Source organism: Crocuta crocuta, unplaced genomic scaffold (genome assembly GCF_008692635.1).
Source record: "Crocuta crocuta isolate KB4526 unplaced genomic scaffold, BGI_CrCroc_1.0 scaffold25, whole genome shotgun sequence".
Lineage (NCBI taxonomy): Eukaryota > Metazoa > Chordata > Mammalia > Carnivora > Hyaenidae > Crocuta > Crocuta crocuta.
The window spans coordinates 15,689,130-15,709,337 of record NW_027532015.1 but is presented as its reverse complement, the minus strand read 5'-3'; the positions used below and the strand labels follow the sequence as shown (position 1 = coordinate 15,709,337).

The following is a 20,208-nucleotide window of genomic DNA, read 5'->3' as shown; positions in this document are numbered from 1 at the left end:
ACTATTTTTAAGCTCCATAGTCCTTGTAGCAATAGTTTCTCTGATGTCTTCCATACTTTTTTCAAGACCAGTGATTAATTTTATGACTATTTTTCTAAAATCTTGTTCAGTTATGTTGCTTATATCTGTTTTGAGCAGTTCTTTAGCTGTCATTGTTTCCTGGAATTTCTTCGGAGGAGAGTTCTTCCATTTCATCACTTTGGTTAGCTTTCTATCTCTTGTTAATTTTAAAAGCTTGTTATGCACTCTGTTTCTACAGGTGCTGCTGTATTAAAGAGGGCTTTTTGACTGTCCAGGGTCTGTCCATTCAGGAAGTGTTCTTTGAATGGTGTCTCTTGGTTTCTCTTGTTGAGATTTTGGTTATTTTGTTTCCCTACACGTAGTGGTATTTGGGATTCTCTACCATGTGTATTTTGGCTTGTTTCTTGAGGTAGCCCTGGAAAAGAAAACAGACAACCACACAGGGAACAAAGGTACACAAATGCACAGACACGTCCAATAAACACGCAAACTGAAAGGGAAAAAGAAAAAAAGGAAGGGACAAAAAACAAAACAATACAAAAAAGAAAAAAAAGAGGAAGGAAGGAAGACAAATAATAAAAATAAAAAATTGAAAAAAGAAAAGAAAAAGGAAAAACCCAAAAGACAAAGGACAGCCTAAAGGCATAAAACCAGAATTCCCAGCTACAAATAAAGAGTCGGGTGTATGCAGTGCTGATGGAAGAGCATATACAAAGAAAGAAATGACAGGGCGGGGAGGATGCGAAACTGGAAATGAAATGACCAGGCAGACAGACTAAGAGGCTTGATTCAGAGGGAGAAATCGTAGAATATGTTTAGTTGCGATGAAAAAGGAACGAAGATGTACTCTGAGAAACTATATAGTCTGATTACTCCAGAGAGAGAGAAAAAGGTAGCGGTGGAGGTGTAGAGTGTATATCTAGAGAATGGATTAATTGTGACTATTTAAGCCAACCAGTGACCAGAGTGCCCTGAGCAGCAGAGTGGAGGGTTATGAATGAGAAAAGGGAGATTATATCTGAATAGAAAGAATTACCTAGGATTAATCATGGGTGTGCATCCATGTTGGTCTTGCCCCAGGCTCAGGTTAAAAAAAAGAAAAGCTCTCTGGTGGGGATAGACGTGATTTGGTGTAGGCAGGTCTAGCCTCCACTGTGTTCCTCTGGCCACTCCCTGAGGCCCCGCCTTGCTGGTTGTGGGGAGAAAAATGGCGTCACTCCAGTTCCTTCTCAACCAGGCATTGCAAATCACTTCTTTGCGTCCGATCTCCCTGTGCTGCGGATGTAGCCAAGGTGGGTTGAGTTCTATGCTCCATGCCCCGCCTTGTTTCCAGGTCCCAGTCCGTGATTTTTTATACCCCCCAAAACACAGTCCCACAGGTCGCTGTGTCCCTGCTGCAGGGGGTTGAGTGGGGGATGACGGAAGTGNGAAGGGTCGCAGTCTCAGATCTGCCAGGGTTAAGCGGTGGTACAGCCTGGGATCCGATGCTTCTGCTCCCGAGGAACTCAGCCTAGGCCCGCTGCCTCTGTGTTCCAGGGGGTCAATCCTGGGGAACGCAGCCTCAGGCCCGCAGGCGCCACCAGGGATGGTGCCGAGAGCGCAGCAGAGCAGTTTTTCCTGGCGCCCTCTGGGACCGGGGGGACCTATTTCAAAGTCAGCACTCCAGCCAGAACTAAAAAACACTTTCCAAGCCAAGGTTTTTCTCTTCTCCAGGGATGGTTCTATGAGCAGTTTCAGCTTCTTTTTCCTTTCCCCTCAACTCCCGAGGCTCACCAGGGCTCACCGCAGCGCATCACTCACTGCAGCTGCACCGCAGCGCATCACTCACTGCAGCTGCACGCAAACTGGGCTCCCTCCCCTCCCTCCGAATCTCCGGGTCCCTGCCGCTTTTATCTTCCCCAGTTTGCACTCACACTTATGAGGTTTCCTTCCCAGTATTTTGTCTCTTTCTCTTCCCAAACTCCTGTGGCTCAGTGTCCTATGACTTCAGGCCTTCTCTGTTTGAGAAGTGGGTGCAAGCGAAATGCATGGAGCTCCCTTCTTCTCCGCCATCTTGCTCCTCCTCCCCCTAGGATTCATTTAGATTTCAGTGGTATTATCTTAACAAAACATTAAAACCTTAAGAAATACTGAAATCTTGAAAACAATAAAAACTAATTTTAACTGGAAAGTGGCTCCTAATTTTAAAAGCTGGTCAAGGGAATAAGTGTATACTTGTCAAAGACATGCAAAATCAATGGAAAAATCCAGTTCTTCTAAAATTAAACATGTAGATGAACAAAAGTTAACCTGATATCTCTTAACCAATACTGGAGTCATCTGAATCACTTTATGATTATGTCTAAATCAGATACTTTGCCTGTTTAGGATATGATAAAAACTTATACTAAATGGTTGTCTGTAAAGTTTAATATATGTTTATATGGGCTACTGGAAAGTGCAACCAAAATACACAGCAGACAGAGCTACTGTTTTTAAAAACCATGTCACACTCTGTCTTCCCCATCAAACTCCAAGTCCACAATGAAAAGAGACGGTATAAAGGTTTTATTAGTAAACACATATTAATAAAATGACTCATAGTTTGTATAACTCAACTTACCTATTGAATATGAAGTAAATTTAACATAGAGCAATGTTCTGAAAAGACACACTAATAAAGGATGGCTGGGTGGCTCAGTAGGTTGAGCATTTGACTCCTGATTTTGGCTCAAGACATGATCTCATGGTTTATGAGTCTGAGCCCCACATCGGGCTCTGTGCTGACAGTGTGGAGCCTGCTTCTTGAGATTCTTTCTCTCCCCTTGTCGTTCTCCCTCTCCCTGCACCCTCCCAAGCTTGTACTCTCTCTCTCTCTCTCAAAATAAATACACTTAAAAAAATACACTAAGTACATAAAAATGAAACATGCTGCCTTTCAAATATAAACATGCAAAGATGATACAACTACCCCACTGCCAGTAGAATAAGCACTTCCTTCCTGCTAATTCTATTTTTTACTGCATTATCCACATTTAAAAATTTACTTCCATAATAAGGACTCTTCAGATGGCTGAATGGGATCTGGGATTCAGACAAACTATCACAGAACAAAATTTCTCTGCAGAGATCCCCTTGATATGACTGGAGACTTACAGTATCACTGGAACTAAAAAATAATCCAATTAACTAGCAAACACAGAATTATATTTAAAGGTCAAAGCAAAATAGAAGTTCATCAATCCTCAGGCAATACCATCTTTTCACCTCAGTTTTAGCAGAGTTAGTACTGTTCAGGTTATTACTCTACCGTAGATGACAGGCCTCCAAAGCTGGTAACAAAAGAGAACACCTGCAGCCAGCGGGACCACGTGGCAGAGTGGGAGGTCAATGGGCCAGAATGAAGGAGTGGCTCCAGGGACAGCCTCTCGGATGGCCTTGAGCAGGCAGTCCACTCCGCCTCCTACACACGTGCCTTCCTCTGGGACTAGGCAGTATGGTATGGTAGGATGAGAGGGAATGAGCTAGGCATACGAGATCTTGCTTTAAGACACTACCAGCCACACGGACTCTGTCAAGCCAGCCTCTCTGCCTCTCATTTTCACTGTAAAGGGGGCTAAGAACCAAAAGTTTAGACGACCTGCATGCTCCAGAATGATTTCATGCCCCATGATTGTCATGTTTCCCTACTTCTAAGAAAGTTTTATTGCAGATCAAACGAGAACGTCTATGAAAGCACTTCATAATTTTTTTTTTTTTTTTACAAACACAAGTTACTCTTATTGTTTTAGAGATTTTCTTCGTTATACTAAAGAAGTACGGAGACACTTCTGAGATGTAGTATAACATGTTCTCTACATGGTGAGGCATGATGAGCTATAACCTACAGTTTAACGTAAAATGTTAAAATTATAATTTTGTTTTGTTCCCCCCAGCTTTAATAGAGTATAATTGACAAATAAAATGATAAACTTTTCTTTCTTATAAAAGTTATTCGGGGAGATATTTTTTTTTGGGGGGGAGAGATTTGTAGTTTTAATTTTAACATAATTAACAGAACTGGCTGATTTATTACTTTTTAACTAAGAACCTAGAGTAATAATCTAACAAGTACTTCTTGAAATAAGGATCTCTTACGAGTTGTATCCAGCTTTGAGCGCCTGGATGTCTCAGTTGGTTGAGTGTCTGACTTTGGCTCAGGTCATGATCTCACAGTTTGTGGGTTCATGCCCTGCATCAGACTGTACTGACAGCTCAGAGCCTGGAGCCTGCTTCTGATTCTGTGTCTCCCTCTCTCTTTGCCCCTCCCCCACTTATGCTCTCTCAAAAATAAAAAACATTTAAAAAAAAGTTGTATCCAGCTTTATTTCCTGTCTGACCCATCCATCACTCAGTTACCAGATGTGTTTTTTAAAAACACATTTTATCGTATCTCTTTCATATTCCTACCTTTGGATAGCTCTATTTTACACAGAAAATAAAATAGGAACTCCTCAGTAGGACACAATTTGACCCCCATCTACCTTCGCAGATTCAGTTCTTCTTAAGCACATTCACCTCAGCATTTCTTCCAGCTAACTAAGAGTCAACCCCTCTAGCCAAGCGAAGCTGTCCTTAAAGCACAGGTCTGGTCATTTGCTTCTTGTCTCGCCTGGAATGGCCCCTAAGCCCCCGGCAGCTGAAGAGGCCAACATGAAGACAGAGGCATGATCCTGCAAGGTTTTATAAGACAGGGTAGGGACTCTGGGAATCATTCTAATTGTGACAGGAAGTCATTTAAGAGGTTTAAGCAGGGAAGTAACATGGTCAAATTCATTTTTCAAAGAATCATGTTGCTCTGGGGAGAATAAGCTAAGAAACAAGAGTGGAGGTGTAGGGAAGTGGTGGGGACAAAATCGACTAAAATTTTGCTTCTAGTTTTACCTAAACAACTGGGTGAATGTGGCTGGAGTGCTGGGACTGGGAAGCCTTGGTGTGTGTGCAGGAGGGAAAGTGGAGGTGGAAGGAGGGGTTTATGGCGTAAGTTCTACTTGGACACAGAAAATCTGAGAAAACTCTTAGTTGCTATCTCTATTCCAGTCCCACTTTGCTTACACTGTGATTTTATAATCTATCTCATGTGGACATAATTTGTTCCAAGCTCATTACTCTTTCCAGTCAGACTGTAAGCTGCTTGAGGGTGGAGACCATAATATTTAGTCCATTTAGGAGAGGATAGTAGCACTCTCAACAATAGCCAAAACATGGAAAGAGCCTAAGTGTCCATCAGCTGATGAATGGATCAAGAAGATGTGGTTTATCTATATGATGGAATACTACATGGCAATGAGAAAGAACGAAATCTGGCCATGTGTAGCAATGTGGATGGAACTTGAGGGTGTTATGCTGAGCGAAATAAGTCAGGCAGAGAAGGACAGATACCATACGATTACACATATAGGTAGATTAGGAGGAACTTAACGGAGGACCATGGGGGAGGAGAAGGGGAAAAATAGTGGGGGAGAGGGAGGGAGGCAAACCACGAGAGACTCTTAAATGCTGAGAACAAACTAAGGGCAGATGGGGTGGGGGGGAGGGGAAGGGGTGTGATGGGCATGGAGGAGGGCACTTGTTGGGATGAGCACTGGGTGTTATACGGAAACCAACTTGACAATAAACTATTTAAGAAAAATTAAAAAAATAAAAAAAGATAGGATTTCAACAATAGAGTCACTTACAATGCTTGTAGAATGAAAAAAGGTACTGTTCTAGAAACTCTGAGGAATGCAAACCAATGAAGAAAAAGTTGTAGTCTCCATTACCTAGAACTTACCCTGAATAAGGATTAACAGAAGTTACTACAGACCATAAACCTGCTTTGGAGTCTAGCCTTCCAGCACTGAAACTCATATAGAACATAAATCAAACCAACCTGTGCTCTTCACCCTTCTAGCATGACGGCTAAAGAGCCCATCCTGATCAACTGTGTGTTAAGAAGCTTTTCTTTATACTGTACAAAGCCAAATGTCTACAGATATGACTTGAATATTTACATAGGCTTTCAAGTATAATTTTTATTTTTAAACTTTCTATCTACATTTGTTTTTGTAGTCCTATATTTTAGATTCTAATAGAGAACACTTAACTATCCCTTTTTAAAGCTCATTTGAATACTGGATAGAATCATAGAATTTTTAAGACAGAAACTCACTAACTCCAGAGCCCTCATTTATCTCATTTATCTGTAGGGATGAGAAAACTGAGGCCTAAAAAAAATTCTTGAGATTCTACAGTCATTTAGAAATGGAGCCAGATGTGGAAACAAGTTCATCTATTTCTTACTGCATAATTTTTTCCCCACACAGACAGACTTCTTAATGAACAAAATGGATTAATTTGGCCATTTTGCAATGGACTACATATTATGCTTTTATAATTTTTCCATATAGTAATATCTCAACAAATTTTATAGGAAGGCTATGCCTTAAAATGAGGTCAGGTATATTAATAACTGAAACAATCAAGTGAGCAGTGTTACCATCTATCATACGGTTTAATGGTAATGTTTTTAAGATAGTGTATACACAGAGACAAGAATGATATAAATGTTACACTCAAGGCCATGGAAAGCTGAAGGTAAATGGACCAAATCCTATGTATAACGGTAAAGTCTGAAAGTCTTGCCTTTATCATATCTGGCCTTCCCTTTTTATTTGTCTCAGGGGTAATCCTTGTTCCCATTTCAAAAGGCTTCCTATCTATCCTTATTTTTTTCCCTTTATGGAAAAGGGAAGAAGTCTATATCTATCATCTTCACTTTGTTGGCTAACACTACTTGAATGAATTTTAATTAATATATGATTACCTAAACCAGACTTCTACATTCTACACCTCTGATTCTGAAGCATCTCGATGACAGGAACCAAGTGGTAGAGACAGGTTCTTTCTCTCCTAGTCATTAAAATGACATGATTTGAGGGCAAACTAACAATCTTCTTAGGGTGTAAAGATTAAGAGTCTAAAGGGGTGGTACTTGGTGTGCCCTTTATTGTGTCTAAGAATGACCAATGCCATTGTTCCAATTTCTGGCACACATCTGAAACACTAGAAACTTAAAATTTCTAAGGTTTGAGTTAACTTATAGTGATTCGCAATTAGAATTAAAAGTATTTTCATAGCTAGCATTAATAAGTATGTTATATTCATATGGTACCTGATGCTTACAAAATGTTTTCACATGCTGTGTGATTTGAACTTCAACAATATCTAATGTAAACATTACTTCCACTTTTCAAATGAAGACTTAAAGTTCTCATATAATAAGAGTAATAAAAGGCACAGCCAGGACTGATTATAAGAATTGTTCATTCAAGTATGGTCGTACTGTAATGTGTAACTCATACAGCAATATTAAAATGCAACAATATTAAAACAGCTTACATATGTAAACTCCAAATACTTTTAAAGTACAAAAGTAGTATTGTCCCTGAATTTATAAATATATTATGTTAATCTTTTCAAGCTCAAGTTTCTTATTATAATCTCTTTGTCAAAGATAATCATTTTATTATTCCCAACTATCTCATCTTCCTAAAAGAGTAGAAAATATACTGTCAAAAGAGTTTAATGAACAGAAATAGTCACCTTTAATTACTCAAAATATACATTTTTCACCTTGATACTTTGACATCCTTTGAAAATCTTATTCAAATAAATTTAAAACATTAGTCTAAAAATTTGCAACTGTACAGTTCATTTCAACTCAGTGATTTATGTAGATTTTTATATCCTGTTTCTTCCCAAATGTATTCTACCTTGGATTTCCTTGAAATTATAAAATGGGATTATCCATCAACTATGGTTCTTTAATCCAAGGGAAACTGAATCAGATTTAATATTACACATGTTTAAAATGCACATGTGTTGTTGCTACTTTAAAATTATTTTCTGTTCAGTAAAACAAGCTTGAGAGTTATCTACTATTATAAAGTTGCCAGGTTCAAATTTGCTTCTGAAATAACTTCAGTGATTTTAAAGAAAAAAAGATGCTAGAATATAATTCAAATATGAGAAGTGACCATTACAATGCTATGAACTGTATTTCTGAAGTGAAATAAATGACATTCTATAAAAAAAAAAATTGAAACATTTAAAAGAATACTCAAAATAGGAAAAGGGGCTCACCGGTCTGAGTGAAACCAAACTGATGGAGAATCTGATGAGTGGCCAGCATGTCTGACTGCTTTAGTTTAGATGGCTGTGAGGAGGCTGGCGTTGAAGTCAACGAGAGATTTTTGTTGACCTGTAATAGGAAAGGCAAATCAGAACCAAAGTGTAATTTCCTGGGTTACTGATGCAAAACTGGATGAGAAATATTTGCTTACAATGCAAACCAGGACACAAGGTAGGTCAAAACAAGTGGTAATGATTTATATGCTTAGTTTTTAAAGTTTACAAAACAGAGTAGCTTTTATTAAGGAAGGAATACAGTGGTAATGAAAGCAGAACTATATGAAAGTAAATCTGCCTTACTAAAACAAACGTGCTTATCATGGAATTGACTTTATTAATAACTTAGAGTGGTCTTAAAAGTTATGCAAAGACATGCAAAAATTAAAAATGACACCGCCCATTTAATTCTCAATTAAGGAAGTTAAAATGTTTCACAGCCACATTTCTTTAGCATTTTGTGAAATAGCAGGTACTTCCTTTTCAGAGATTGCACAGAAAACACCTATAATTATTCATGTTTACATACATCATGGTGACACAGGTAGCACAGCTGTAACCTAACTGGCCAAGTGGAATAGTTTCCACTGTCTGAATACAATGGTCTTCTAAAAATGAAATGTTAACAAGTACAACATTATAATAATAACTTTTGCAGGAAAATAAAGAACAGGTCATCCAATGTGTTAAAGGTATATTAGTAAATTCATCTTGTAACTTATAATGAATTTCAGCAATGATCTAATCTCTTGTTTGTTATTAGTAAATCATTATACCTTTATTATTTTTTGAAATAACTTCATTTTCAGAAATCATGATAAAATGTGATCTAATTCTGAAAATTTTCAAAGATTGAATTTCTCATTTATTGTAAAACATAATCTGTGAATTGCTAAACTGTTAAATGATAGTTTATGGCATATCAATACTAATATATGAAAATAGCTGCCTCCTCTCACTCTTTTTAAAAAATAATCGAAATCACGCAGAGGACTACTACTGTATTAGCATTAAAAAATTCCCTTTTGATGTTCTACATAGCAGTGGATTGTGGTTACTACATGTCCTTTATCTGACTCATCATTCATATATTGTTTGTAAATGCTTCTCTTCTTTCAAATAGTGATAGTAAATGGTATATCTTAGGTTAAGCTTTTCTTCTAAAGCAAAGGGTTTTTACATATTTGGTAAAAAAAAAAAAAAAGTCCATTAATTAAGACCATATGATAGTATAGCTTTGAAGTTTGTAAACTGTTGTAATTTTATAAAAAACAAAAATATTTTTCAAAATAGATGAGGTCAAATACCACATTGGTGCTAAAAAAAATTACCCAGCTTTAAAAATTCTATCAGGAGCCATGATTAAACACTGAGCAACATTAACGGTGACTATTTACATTAATACAATACCTAAAAGTGCCAATGAAATCATCTCACATTTTTTGAGTTTTATTCACATCTTTAAGTGAAGATAATAAAAATAGTATGCATGCTTCAATGGGAATGTGCTGGAGAGGCAATAAAGATGAACTGGTATTATAAAGTGCTATTCACATATGTGAAACATAAAGCACTAAATAACATATTAAAGAAAAAAATAGATGAAATGGAGTATGTTGGCAAAGGGAAGCCATAAAGCGCTATACTAATTACTAACATCACTAGAAGTAAGAGTAATTAGGAATATGTAATTTAGTATAATGATGCAGTAAATTTTTCACAGTCCTTTGCTTTTAAATGGAAATACTATATACAGTGATATATATTTATCACTTAACTATTTAATCCACTTCTCTTTTTAGAATCATTTTCAGTTTTACTTCTGTGTTCTTAAAAGTTTTTTCCTACATGTCAAACAATGCATTTTGAAATCTGGTCCAAAGGAAAAAGTGTATGCTGGGACACACACACACACACACACACAGATACACACACACAGACATACACACATATACGCATATTACAGGCTTTTTAGTCTTCCTCTTCAAATATTTACTTGTGCTAAAACCAAAAAGAACACTGGGGAACCTAGAATAGGATACTTCAATGTCTCTGTTCAAACAGAGAGACTTCGCGCATTCTTCCTAAGCTTTTTAAAAATTGTCTTCTTTCTCAACACATTTCTTTACAGACTAATACCTATGAGGTGGTAAGTGGCAACATACAGCAGATTTCTAAGATTTTGGATAGGTGTTAATTATTGTAGTGACTTGAAATTAGCACTCCAAGTATTTTCAAAGCTAGCCTTTATCTATTCACTACTTTACTTAAGGGGAGAAAAATAATAATAGAGTGAACTTCATTAACTAGAGTGAAGCAATATCTATTTTTGAAATACATGCTGTGGAAAAGAATTGCTTAATAGTTTTACAACAACAGAAAGGTTGGCTAAGATAGTCTACCCTACACAAATCTACCCTCTTTTCACAACACACTTTTCTGCTTGCTTCATGAAAAACCACAGTCTGCCAAAGTCAGTTTAATAACTCCAAACTGGGGAGAACTAAAAGCATAAAAATTTAATGAAATTCGTAATAGAAAAAAGGAAAACATATCACCTGAACTTCTGCCAAGTTAATCACAAAAATGCTTTTGCTTACTCTTTCTGAATATAAGCAGCTTTGTGCAAAATATGCAAATACTAATTCTCTAGGAGGAGGTTAATTTTCATATTAAAAAAGTCATTACTCTGACCTCAAATTAAGTGCACAACACTAAACAAGCTAACAATTAATTTCCTTTTTCGTGATTAGCTAAACTATGAAACCTTTGGGAGATACATAACACTCATTTTCATATATATTTACAAACCTAATCATTTTAGCTGATTTTAGATTATATGGTACATTTACATGCAGAATTGTTCTTAAAATTTCAAGCTGTGGAGATACTTCAGATTGCTTTTAAATTATAACCTGAAAGATGATAATATGGTCTATACACTTATGTTTGCAAATTTGTCCCTCTTCTTCCTCCAGAAGGCTGTCTATTTTTTTTTCCATTACCTTGGGACAATAACGCNGTAAAAAAAAAAAAAAAAAAAAAAAAAAAAATTCTAATACCCTGGAAATATTCTGTTGCAAATCGAATGTCTGTTATAAAAATAAAGAACAAGTGAAAGAGACAACTTGGGCCACAGTGAGATTCAAGGCAACTGAAGTCAGGTATCTTAACATTCTCATACTATAAACTAAAGTAGCTGAGTTCCTGTGATTTCTAGGCTAGTTAAACCTAACAAATGAGAAGCCCATGGTGTCATAAAGAGAAATTCAAACATGAGCTCTAGGTTCCTAGGTATTTTCCACATAAGCTACCACACTGAAGTGAGGGATCAGGAAGAAACAGTGTTCCTGCTGAAGAGAAATTTCTACAGTGGGGTAAGGTGCCAGGAAGTACCCCCAAATCAGTTCATCACTGCTACATGAACTAAAACCAGAATTCAAATTTGAATCATTCATAATGAAGTTTTATTTTGAAGTATTTAATCATGATTTTGTGAACCTCTGATATATATACTAAGGACTGGTAGTTCAAAGATAAGTGATACGATTCCTCTGTGCAAAGCTTAAAATTAAGACATAGTGCTGGTTCAAACCATTTATCCAACAACGTGCCCTTTGTCAAAGTCAATTTATCTCAATGTATTTTGGTTTTCTCCAACCTTTATCTCCTTTCTCCGTATATTTCCTTATTTCACAGAAAAAATTTGCTCTTTGACCCTCTGAAACCCTCATTTTTAAACCTCTCAAAGAATATAGCTCTTATATCCACCCTCACCTCTTTTCTTCTAGTGCCCTTCTGTTAAGATTAATCCCTCCATCTGTTTCCTTGGGGATACTTTTTTTTTTTTTAAGGTTTATTTATTTTGATAGAGAGTGAGAGAGTGTGTGTGTGGTAGCAGAGAGAGGGAGAATCAAAATCTACCCTAACAGCAGGGTGCCCAACACAGGAATGGATCTTAAGAACTTCGAGATCATGACCTGAGCTGAAATCAAGAGTCTGTCACTTAACCGAATCGGCCACCCTGGTGCCCGTCCCTTGGGGATACTTAAACCTCTTCCAAATTCTACTTTCAAACCCTCTACTGGCTGTTTCCCTATAGGATATAAACATAGATCTTTCTACTTCAGTATAGAAATAGCAAAAAATGGAAAATTTATCACAATGGTTCCATAATTCCCTTAAGCTTCAGTGAAAGCTAAACTCCATGAAAAACAGCACATAACTCCTCTATACAACTAAACCATTCAACTTCAACCAAGCACAATGAAGCCTTTCTCCACCAGAAGACTAAATCTGAAGTTAAAGTCACCTGAGACTTCAACTGGTCAGATTTGGCAGATTCGTTTAAAGTCTCTGAGATCTCGACGGGGCGCCTGGGTGGCTTAGTCGGTTAAGCATCCGACTTTTGCTTAGGTCATGATCTCGCGGTCCGTGGGTTCGAGCCCCGCGTCGGGCTCTGTGCTGACTGCCAGCTCAGAGCCTGGAGCCTGTTTCAGTCTGTGACTCCCTCTCTCTCTGACCCTCCCCTGCTCACACAGTCTCTCTCTCTCTCCCCCCTAGAAATAAATAAAAATATTAAAAATAAATAAATAAATAAAGTCTCTGAGATCTCGAACACTGCCCATCACTCTCCTCCGTTTCTGGAAAATATTTTCTGTGGGCTATCCTGCCACGGCTTACCAGGGTTGTCTGCTAGACCCATTGAGGCCTCTTCTTCCCTCACACCACATTGTCACCACAGACTGTAATATTTGTTTTCATCACTTGATCTGCCTTTCTTAAATCCAAAACTCTTCCAAACACTAAGTTCAAAGCTAAACTAACTTTTCCTCCACTATTTACTTTCTCAGGAAAAGCTATCACTATCCACTTAGTTGCCCCAGCCAGAAGGGAGGACATCATCCTATATGACCATCTCCCACTCTACAGAGAATCAGTCACTTGGTCAATTAGATGCTTGGACATCTGACCCCACTATTTTCTCCAATCGAGGCTCTGGTTCAGGTCTTTTTCTCTCTTTGCAAACTACTCCAATACTGTCCTGATTTGTTTCCTTATCTCCTGTTTCTCTAATTCCTCTTCTATACTAACAAGATGATCTTTCTTAAATGTTAATTTTACTAACATTTCTGGTTAAAACCCACCATCAATTGTTCCACAGATAAAGTCCATAATTCTCATCCTGGCATACAAAGCTTTCTATATTCTAATAATTACCTGGCTCTCCAAGCTTATCACTCCTTTTCCTACATTCTGGCTACAACAAACCGCAAAGAACTCTGCACACATGCCAGACATGTCCCTGAGACTTCACTCATACTGTTCCATTTTCAGGAATGGGCTTTCCTTTTGGCTCCACTTTCCTGGTAGATGCCAACTCCTTTTTCAAGCTTTAGCTCAAGTACTGTATCATGTGTGAAAAGGCTTTCAGATTCTCCCAGGAGAATTTACCTTTCCTTCCCTTGTCTCCCCACCATGTCTCATATTTACCTCTCCCTCACTTGTCTCCCCACCATGTCTCGTATCTTACCGTATTGAATTATCACAGTAACACTTTGATTAACACCTTGGTGTGCTTATTTAGTTAATTACTATTTACCTGACTATAATCTTCCTGAGGGTAAGAACCAGTTTCTGTTCTTAAAGGCTAAAATAATAACATTAAAATTTTAAAAATTATAATCATGTAACACTAATAAGAAATGCATAGAAGTCAAATGAATTAATATAAATGTGAAAGCAGTGCATGTTTAAAAGCCTACCCAAAGCTAAGATGGTAATTGTGTTCAAGACTTCTCAAGTATAGCTTTTTAATGATAAAAATTATAGAATGAAAGCCTTAAAGGTAAAAAGTTCATTAAATTTCATGGTTTAATACTCAAATTTAAATCTAGAAATAGGTGTGTGAAATAATAGAAAAACAGATTGTTTTCTGGCTGCGGTTTCTGGCACGAGTTCCTGTAATTTCCCAAGTGATAAAAGTGCTAGGAGGATCTTTTGTTCTAATACTTGGTCTTTGAATCTGGTTCCAGACACTGAGCTCCTATATACCTTGAAATTTCCTGGGAGACAGAAATGTCTTTTGTTCTAAGGAAGTGACTTTTGGTGTGCTCTGGGATGAGGGCTGGTCTCCAGAAAGACCAGGCCATGATTAGAAGCTTGGAATTTTTAGCGCATCCCCCATTTTCCAGAGAAGGGACAGGGGCTAGAAACAGAATTGTACCTGATCATGCCTACCTGAAGAAACTTTCATAAAAATGCCAAGACGATGGGGTTCAGGGAGCTTCTGGGTCAGTAATCATGTGGAACTGTTGTGAGAGTGGTGCGTCTGAGAGATCACAGAAGCTCCAAGCCCCTTCCCGCACAGCTTGCCCTCTGCATCTCTCCCAGCTGATGTCCATTTGTATTCATCCTTTTATAATAAACTGGCAAACAGGAAGTACATTGTTTTCCTGAGTTCTTAGCTGCTCTAGAGAATTAACTGAACCTGAGGAAACTGTCATGGAAACCTCCAATTTACAGTTGATTGGTCAGAAACACAGGTGGCAATCTGGACCTGTACTGGCATCTGATATGTCAGAGGTGGGGTGGCACATGAAGTCTTGTGGGACTGAGTCCTTAAGCTGTGGGATCTGCTGCTATCCCCAGCTGGGCAGTGTTGAAACAGTTATACTGTAGGACATCCTGCTGGTATCACCGAGAACTGCTTGGTGTGAGAACGACCACAGCCCATCTGGTACGAGGAGTGTTGTGAGGGTTGGTGGTAGTGCGAGAGTAAAGGAGACACACGAGAAGAAAACTGGCTTTTCCTAAAACAAGGGATTTTTTTCTTGTTTTCTAAAATTACCAGGAATAAAATTCCATAATTTCTGTTAGTGGTCTATTTTGGCCTGCACCACTCCTACAGTCAAGCCAGTCTCCCAAATACTGTCAAAATAAGAACACCCAAATATTGTCAAAATAACAACACTTAATTTGCTTTTATCGAGTTTTAGAATGGCATGAAGAAATAATTTTAGGCATTAAAAAGAAATGATTGTGGGGCGCCTGGGTGGCTCAGTGGTGAAGCATCTGACTTCAGCTCAGGTCTTGATCTCACGGCTTGTGAGTTTGAGCCCTGTGTCAGGCTCTGTGCTTGGAGCTTGGAGCCTGCTTCAGGTTCTGTGGCCCCCTCTCTCTTTGCACCTTCCCCACTCACACTCTTCTCTTTCTCTCTCAAAAAATAAATACTAAAAAAAACTTAAAAAAAGAAAAATACTGAAAAAGAAACTCTCCAAATAAGTGAAAACAACGATTCAAATCTCAACTTAATTTTTACCTCTTCATGATCAAAATATCCAAATTCTTTTTTAGGAGATTAAAAAAATTATCATCTCTGGATTCTCCATTTTTTAAATCTTTTTATTTTTTAGTGAATAATATGTTCTAAGATATATTAGATTATAATTAAATTATTACTTTACCTTTATAGCATTATTCTGCTAAACATAATTCAATAAACTTTAGCTTGGCTGCATTTATATTCATCTAGGGTAGGTGATGTTAATAATTTAAAAAACAAATATCTTTGAGAAGGGAGTATGGAGATTCAGATGTGTAAGATCAGAGGTTGAGGCTATACTATGTAAAGCTGAAAAAGAAAGAAAGAAGGAGGGAGAACAAGGAGGAAGGGAAGGAAGGAAGGAAGGCAAGAAGGGGAGAGGGCAGAAAAATAGTTGTTTCTCTCTGAGGGAATTCATAATTTAATTTTAGAAAATAATAGCAAAATTAATTATAATTTAAGGAAGAATAGGCCCAATTCTATCACATGCCAGGTATGAAATATAGTATGTTTGGAAACATGAGAAAAACAGATTAATTCCATTTGTAAGGAATAACACAGAGCTGAACGAACAGACTCCAGGCAAACCATTTCTGATACGCGTCAATCCAACCCCAAGCAAAGGAAAAGAGCACGGAAATTTGTAAATTATAAACTCATCCATAAATATTTTAGGGCTATCACAAGTCAGAGCAATGCAAGACTTCTAATTCCAACTGCTAGCTTGGAGCAATCAGATGAGAACTCTAACAACCTCCCATCATCAAATATGTATCTAAGCATCTACCCAGTTTCCATTTCCTGGCCTATCAGAAGGGATGAAAAATCCCTTCTCTCAAGGCCAGCTCCTCTAGTATTCAGGATTACATCTCCTCTCACTTTTTCCAGGACTTGAGCGCAACAATGACCACTTCTGTGGTATAGTACCCACCTCTCCATCACTGCTGAATTATTCCAGTCAGCAAATCAATATGCTTTAATGTTGTCCATTGAAGATTCCCCCTTCAGCTCCTGTCTCTGCTTCCCAGTCAAAACCTGCAGACTTCTATTCTGCTCTCAACCCATTTCAATTGCGCTTTTGTCTCTGCCACTTACTGAAACAGTTTCCATCAAGGTAACCAAAGGACACCAACTAGCCAAGTACAATTGTCACTGTTCGATCCTCATTTTTCTCATTCTCTCAGTTGCACATGATAGTTTATCACTTCTCTGTCTTGGAATACTTTCCTCTAGGCTTCCCTGACATACTCTTCTCCTGGACCTGTGTCTCAGGTCTTTAGCTCCCTCTCCCCAGGTGGTCTTATCCAATCTCACAGCTTAAATAAATATAATTTTAGCTCTGACTTCTTCCCTGAACTCAAGGCTCAAAAGTCCAATCACCTACTATACAACTATATCCACATCCAAAAGTCTGCTCCTAAAAACTGCTCTCTCCATGCCAGCATTTCTCACCTCATGAAAAGTACTACCAGCATCTGTACAATTGCTGAAAGCAGTAACGTAGAAGTCATCCCTAAATCCTCTTTCCTTCACTTACACCCCATGCGATCCATCACTGAGCTGTGTTAAATCTGCTTCCAAAATATATCGCAAATCTGTCCACTGCCTGCAACTTCATTATTGCCACTGTGAAATTAATTAAGACAGGAGGCCATGAGTCTAACACAGTTCTAATGCCACGGCGCCTGGCCTTCTACCCTGTGGAAGCAAAGCCCAATCTAGGCCTGTAAATACCTGCAGGTTACAAAATCGAAACCTAAGGACAACCAATCACAAACAGCCAACTAGGCTTTAAACTATCATCAATCTACAATTTCCTTGCTTTGCTTCAGCCTTTTCTCTATAAAAGTCTTTCCTTAGTTCCTGCCAGTGAAGCACTTCTAACCGCATCTAGTTTGGTGCTGTGCCATTCAAATCAATTTTGCTTAAACTCTAAAAATTTTAATAGGTGTCAGTTTATCTTTTAACACCATCCTTAGTCCAGGCTACCATCTCTTCATGGATAACTGTAAAAGTCAGCTAACTGATCTCTGCTTGGAAGACTTAACTCCCCTTTTAAAATCTATTCTCGCATTCTCCCCAGCTTAATGCTTCCATTACAGCTTCTCTGATTAAAACAATACCTAAGTCCTTACTGAAGGTTTAGCAGATTATGTCACCCTCGAATATGCCTCTTTGGCATAAGGATTATTTTAAGAAACTGCAGACAATGGAGAAGCTCTGAAAACAGGTATAGAAGGTACCCTACAATGAGGGAAACATACTTTAGAAAGGAGGCCTTTGCTAGGAAGAGAGCTCGGCCCAGAGAGAACTTTTTCACTGGAGGGACTGACCTGTGTGGCAGGGCAGCCTTTGTTCGCCTCATAGGTGCTCCTCTCACTTTCCTGGGGACGACTCCCTTCCCACTTTGGAGCCCTAGACCCCTATGCCTCCCTTTCCTCCACTAACGATGGTTTATAAAAGCCTCAACTGCCTGGCAGCTTTGGAGTCTCATATCTTTGTGGGGCTCCCATATGTGCATAATTAAGTTTTTTCTTTTATTAATCTTTCATATGTCAATTTAACCATCAGACCTAGAAGGACAGAACCTAGAACGACAAAAGAGAAATGATTCCTCCCCTGCATTACCATGCTTACAGACATTTAAAAAGGCATGCGTGACCTCCTGTTCACTTCTCCAACCTCATCATGAAACACCGTTTCTCCTTGCTTGCTCACGATTACTACTTACACACAGTGCTCTTCTTTCTGCCAGTTACATTTCCAGATGAGGACTTCTACAGGACACGACTAGCTCCTTGTCAAGTGTTTCTCTCCGAGAGGCCTTTGATGACTGCACGTTGAAGGCAGCATTCCCTGCCAGTCATTCTCTGTCTCTGGGGTCTACTTTTATTGTCACATCACTTATTGTCTGAAATTATCTTATTTCCTTTTTTTCCTGTTTATCTCCCCATCACAAAATGTGCCTATTCACTGTTATAACCTAAGCACCTTGCGCGTGCATGCGCGCACACACACACACACACACACACACACACACAATACTTGATAGGCAAGGTTTAAAGCATGTGAATCGAAAAAAGAAATGAATCTTCAACAACATAAAAATGCGGATGAGATTTAGGGAAGAAAAAACTTAGATACCTGGCAAAAATTTACTATCCTGGTTGTAATAAATGAGAAACTGCAGAAATATACTCTGCATTTAAGACTACAGACTTTTGACAATGGCACCCAGATCACTCAATGGGGCACGAACAGCGTTTTCAACAGTGGGTGCAGAGACAACTAGGTGGCCACATGCAATGGGATAAAGTTATACCTCTGCACAGCATTATACGCATAAAAAAAGAACTTAGAATAATCACAAACCTAAATGTTAGAGTTAAAAATATTAAAATCTTAAAAAGAAGTACATCTTTGGCATGTAGGGTTAGGCAGTGGCTTATTAGATATGACACCAAAAGCAAAGTGACAAAAGAAAAAATAGATAAACTGAACTTCCTAAGACTTGAGACCTTCTTGGTTTAAAGGCCATCATCAAGAAAGTGGGAAGACAACTCATAAAGTGGGATAAAACATTTGCAAATCATCTATCTAATAAGAGATTTGTATCAAGAACTTGAAAGTGCACATTAAAAAGACAAAAATTTGTTTTTAATGGGCAAATAATTTGAACAGACACTTCTCCAAGCAAGATATACAAATGGCACATCAAAAATGTTCAATGTCACTAGTCATTAGGGAAATGCAAATCAAAAGCCACAATGGGATACCACTTCTCACCAACTAGGATGGCTATTCTAAAAAAGACAGAAAATAACAAGTGTTGGTAAGAATGAGGAGAAACTGAAACCTTTATACATTCCTGGTGGGAATATAAAATGGGACAGCCACTTTGGAAAAGTGTTAAATATATAGAATTACCACACAGGATTCTAAAATAGTGCAGCCACTTTGGGTAAGCTTAGTAGTTGCACAAAATATTAAATGCAGAGTTGTCATATGACCCAACAATTCCACTCCTATATACCTCGAGAAAAGAAAACATATGCCTACACAAAAACGTGTACACACATGATCGTAGTAGCATTATTTATAACAGCCCTCAAATGGAAACAGCCCACAAGTCTATAAACTGATGAATGGGTAAACAAAATGTAAAATATCTGTGTAACAGAATCTTATTTGGCAGTACAAAGTAGTACTGATAACATGCTACAAATGGAGGAACTGTGAAAACATTATTCTAAGTAAGAGAAGCAAGTTATAAATGACCACATATTATTTGATTCGATTTATATAAAATGTCCAGAACAGGCAAACCTACAGAGACAGAAAGTGTATTAGTGGTTAGTTACCAGGAGTTTGGGTGTGGGTGTGTACATGTGCATATGCCTACAGACATAATGACTGCTAAGAGAAACAGGATTTCTTTTTGGAGGGAATAAAAAGGTTTGAAAATCAGGTAATGGTGATGCTTGCACAGCTCTGTGAATAATGTAAAACCCAGTACACTGCAAACTTCAAAAGGGCAAGTATTATGGTATGTGAATTACCTCTCAATACAACCTATTAAAAAAGAATAACTAAAGACACTAGTAAGGTTAATCTTTCTAAATACTTAATTTCTAAGTACTTCATCATATTTTCAATGAGCATTTATTTTACTTATG

The 20,208-nt window shown here is 37.9% G+C and overlaps 1 protein-coding gene across 6 annotated transcripts in view; it reads right to left on the bottom strand.

The window, feature by feature from the left end:
- AHI1 (Abelson helper integration site 1) overlaps positions 1-20,208 on the bottom strand; it is a 209,248-nt gene that overhangs the window by 108,919 nt on the left and 80,121 nt on the right. For 5 of the 6 annotated variants that reach the window (XM_077776050.1, XM_077776052.1, XM_077776053.1 and 2 more), the window contains exon 20: positions 8,164-8,281. In XM_077776050.1, the coding sequence (XP_077632176.1) occupies positions 8,164-8,281 (118 nt within the window). Of the gene's footprint in view, positions 1-1,939; positions 2,090-8,163; positions 8,282-20,208 lie in introns of those variants that run through there. The other variant, XM_077776054.1, reaches the window with a different exon arrangement.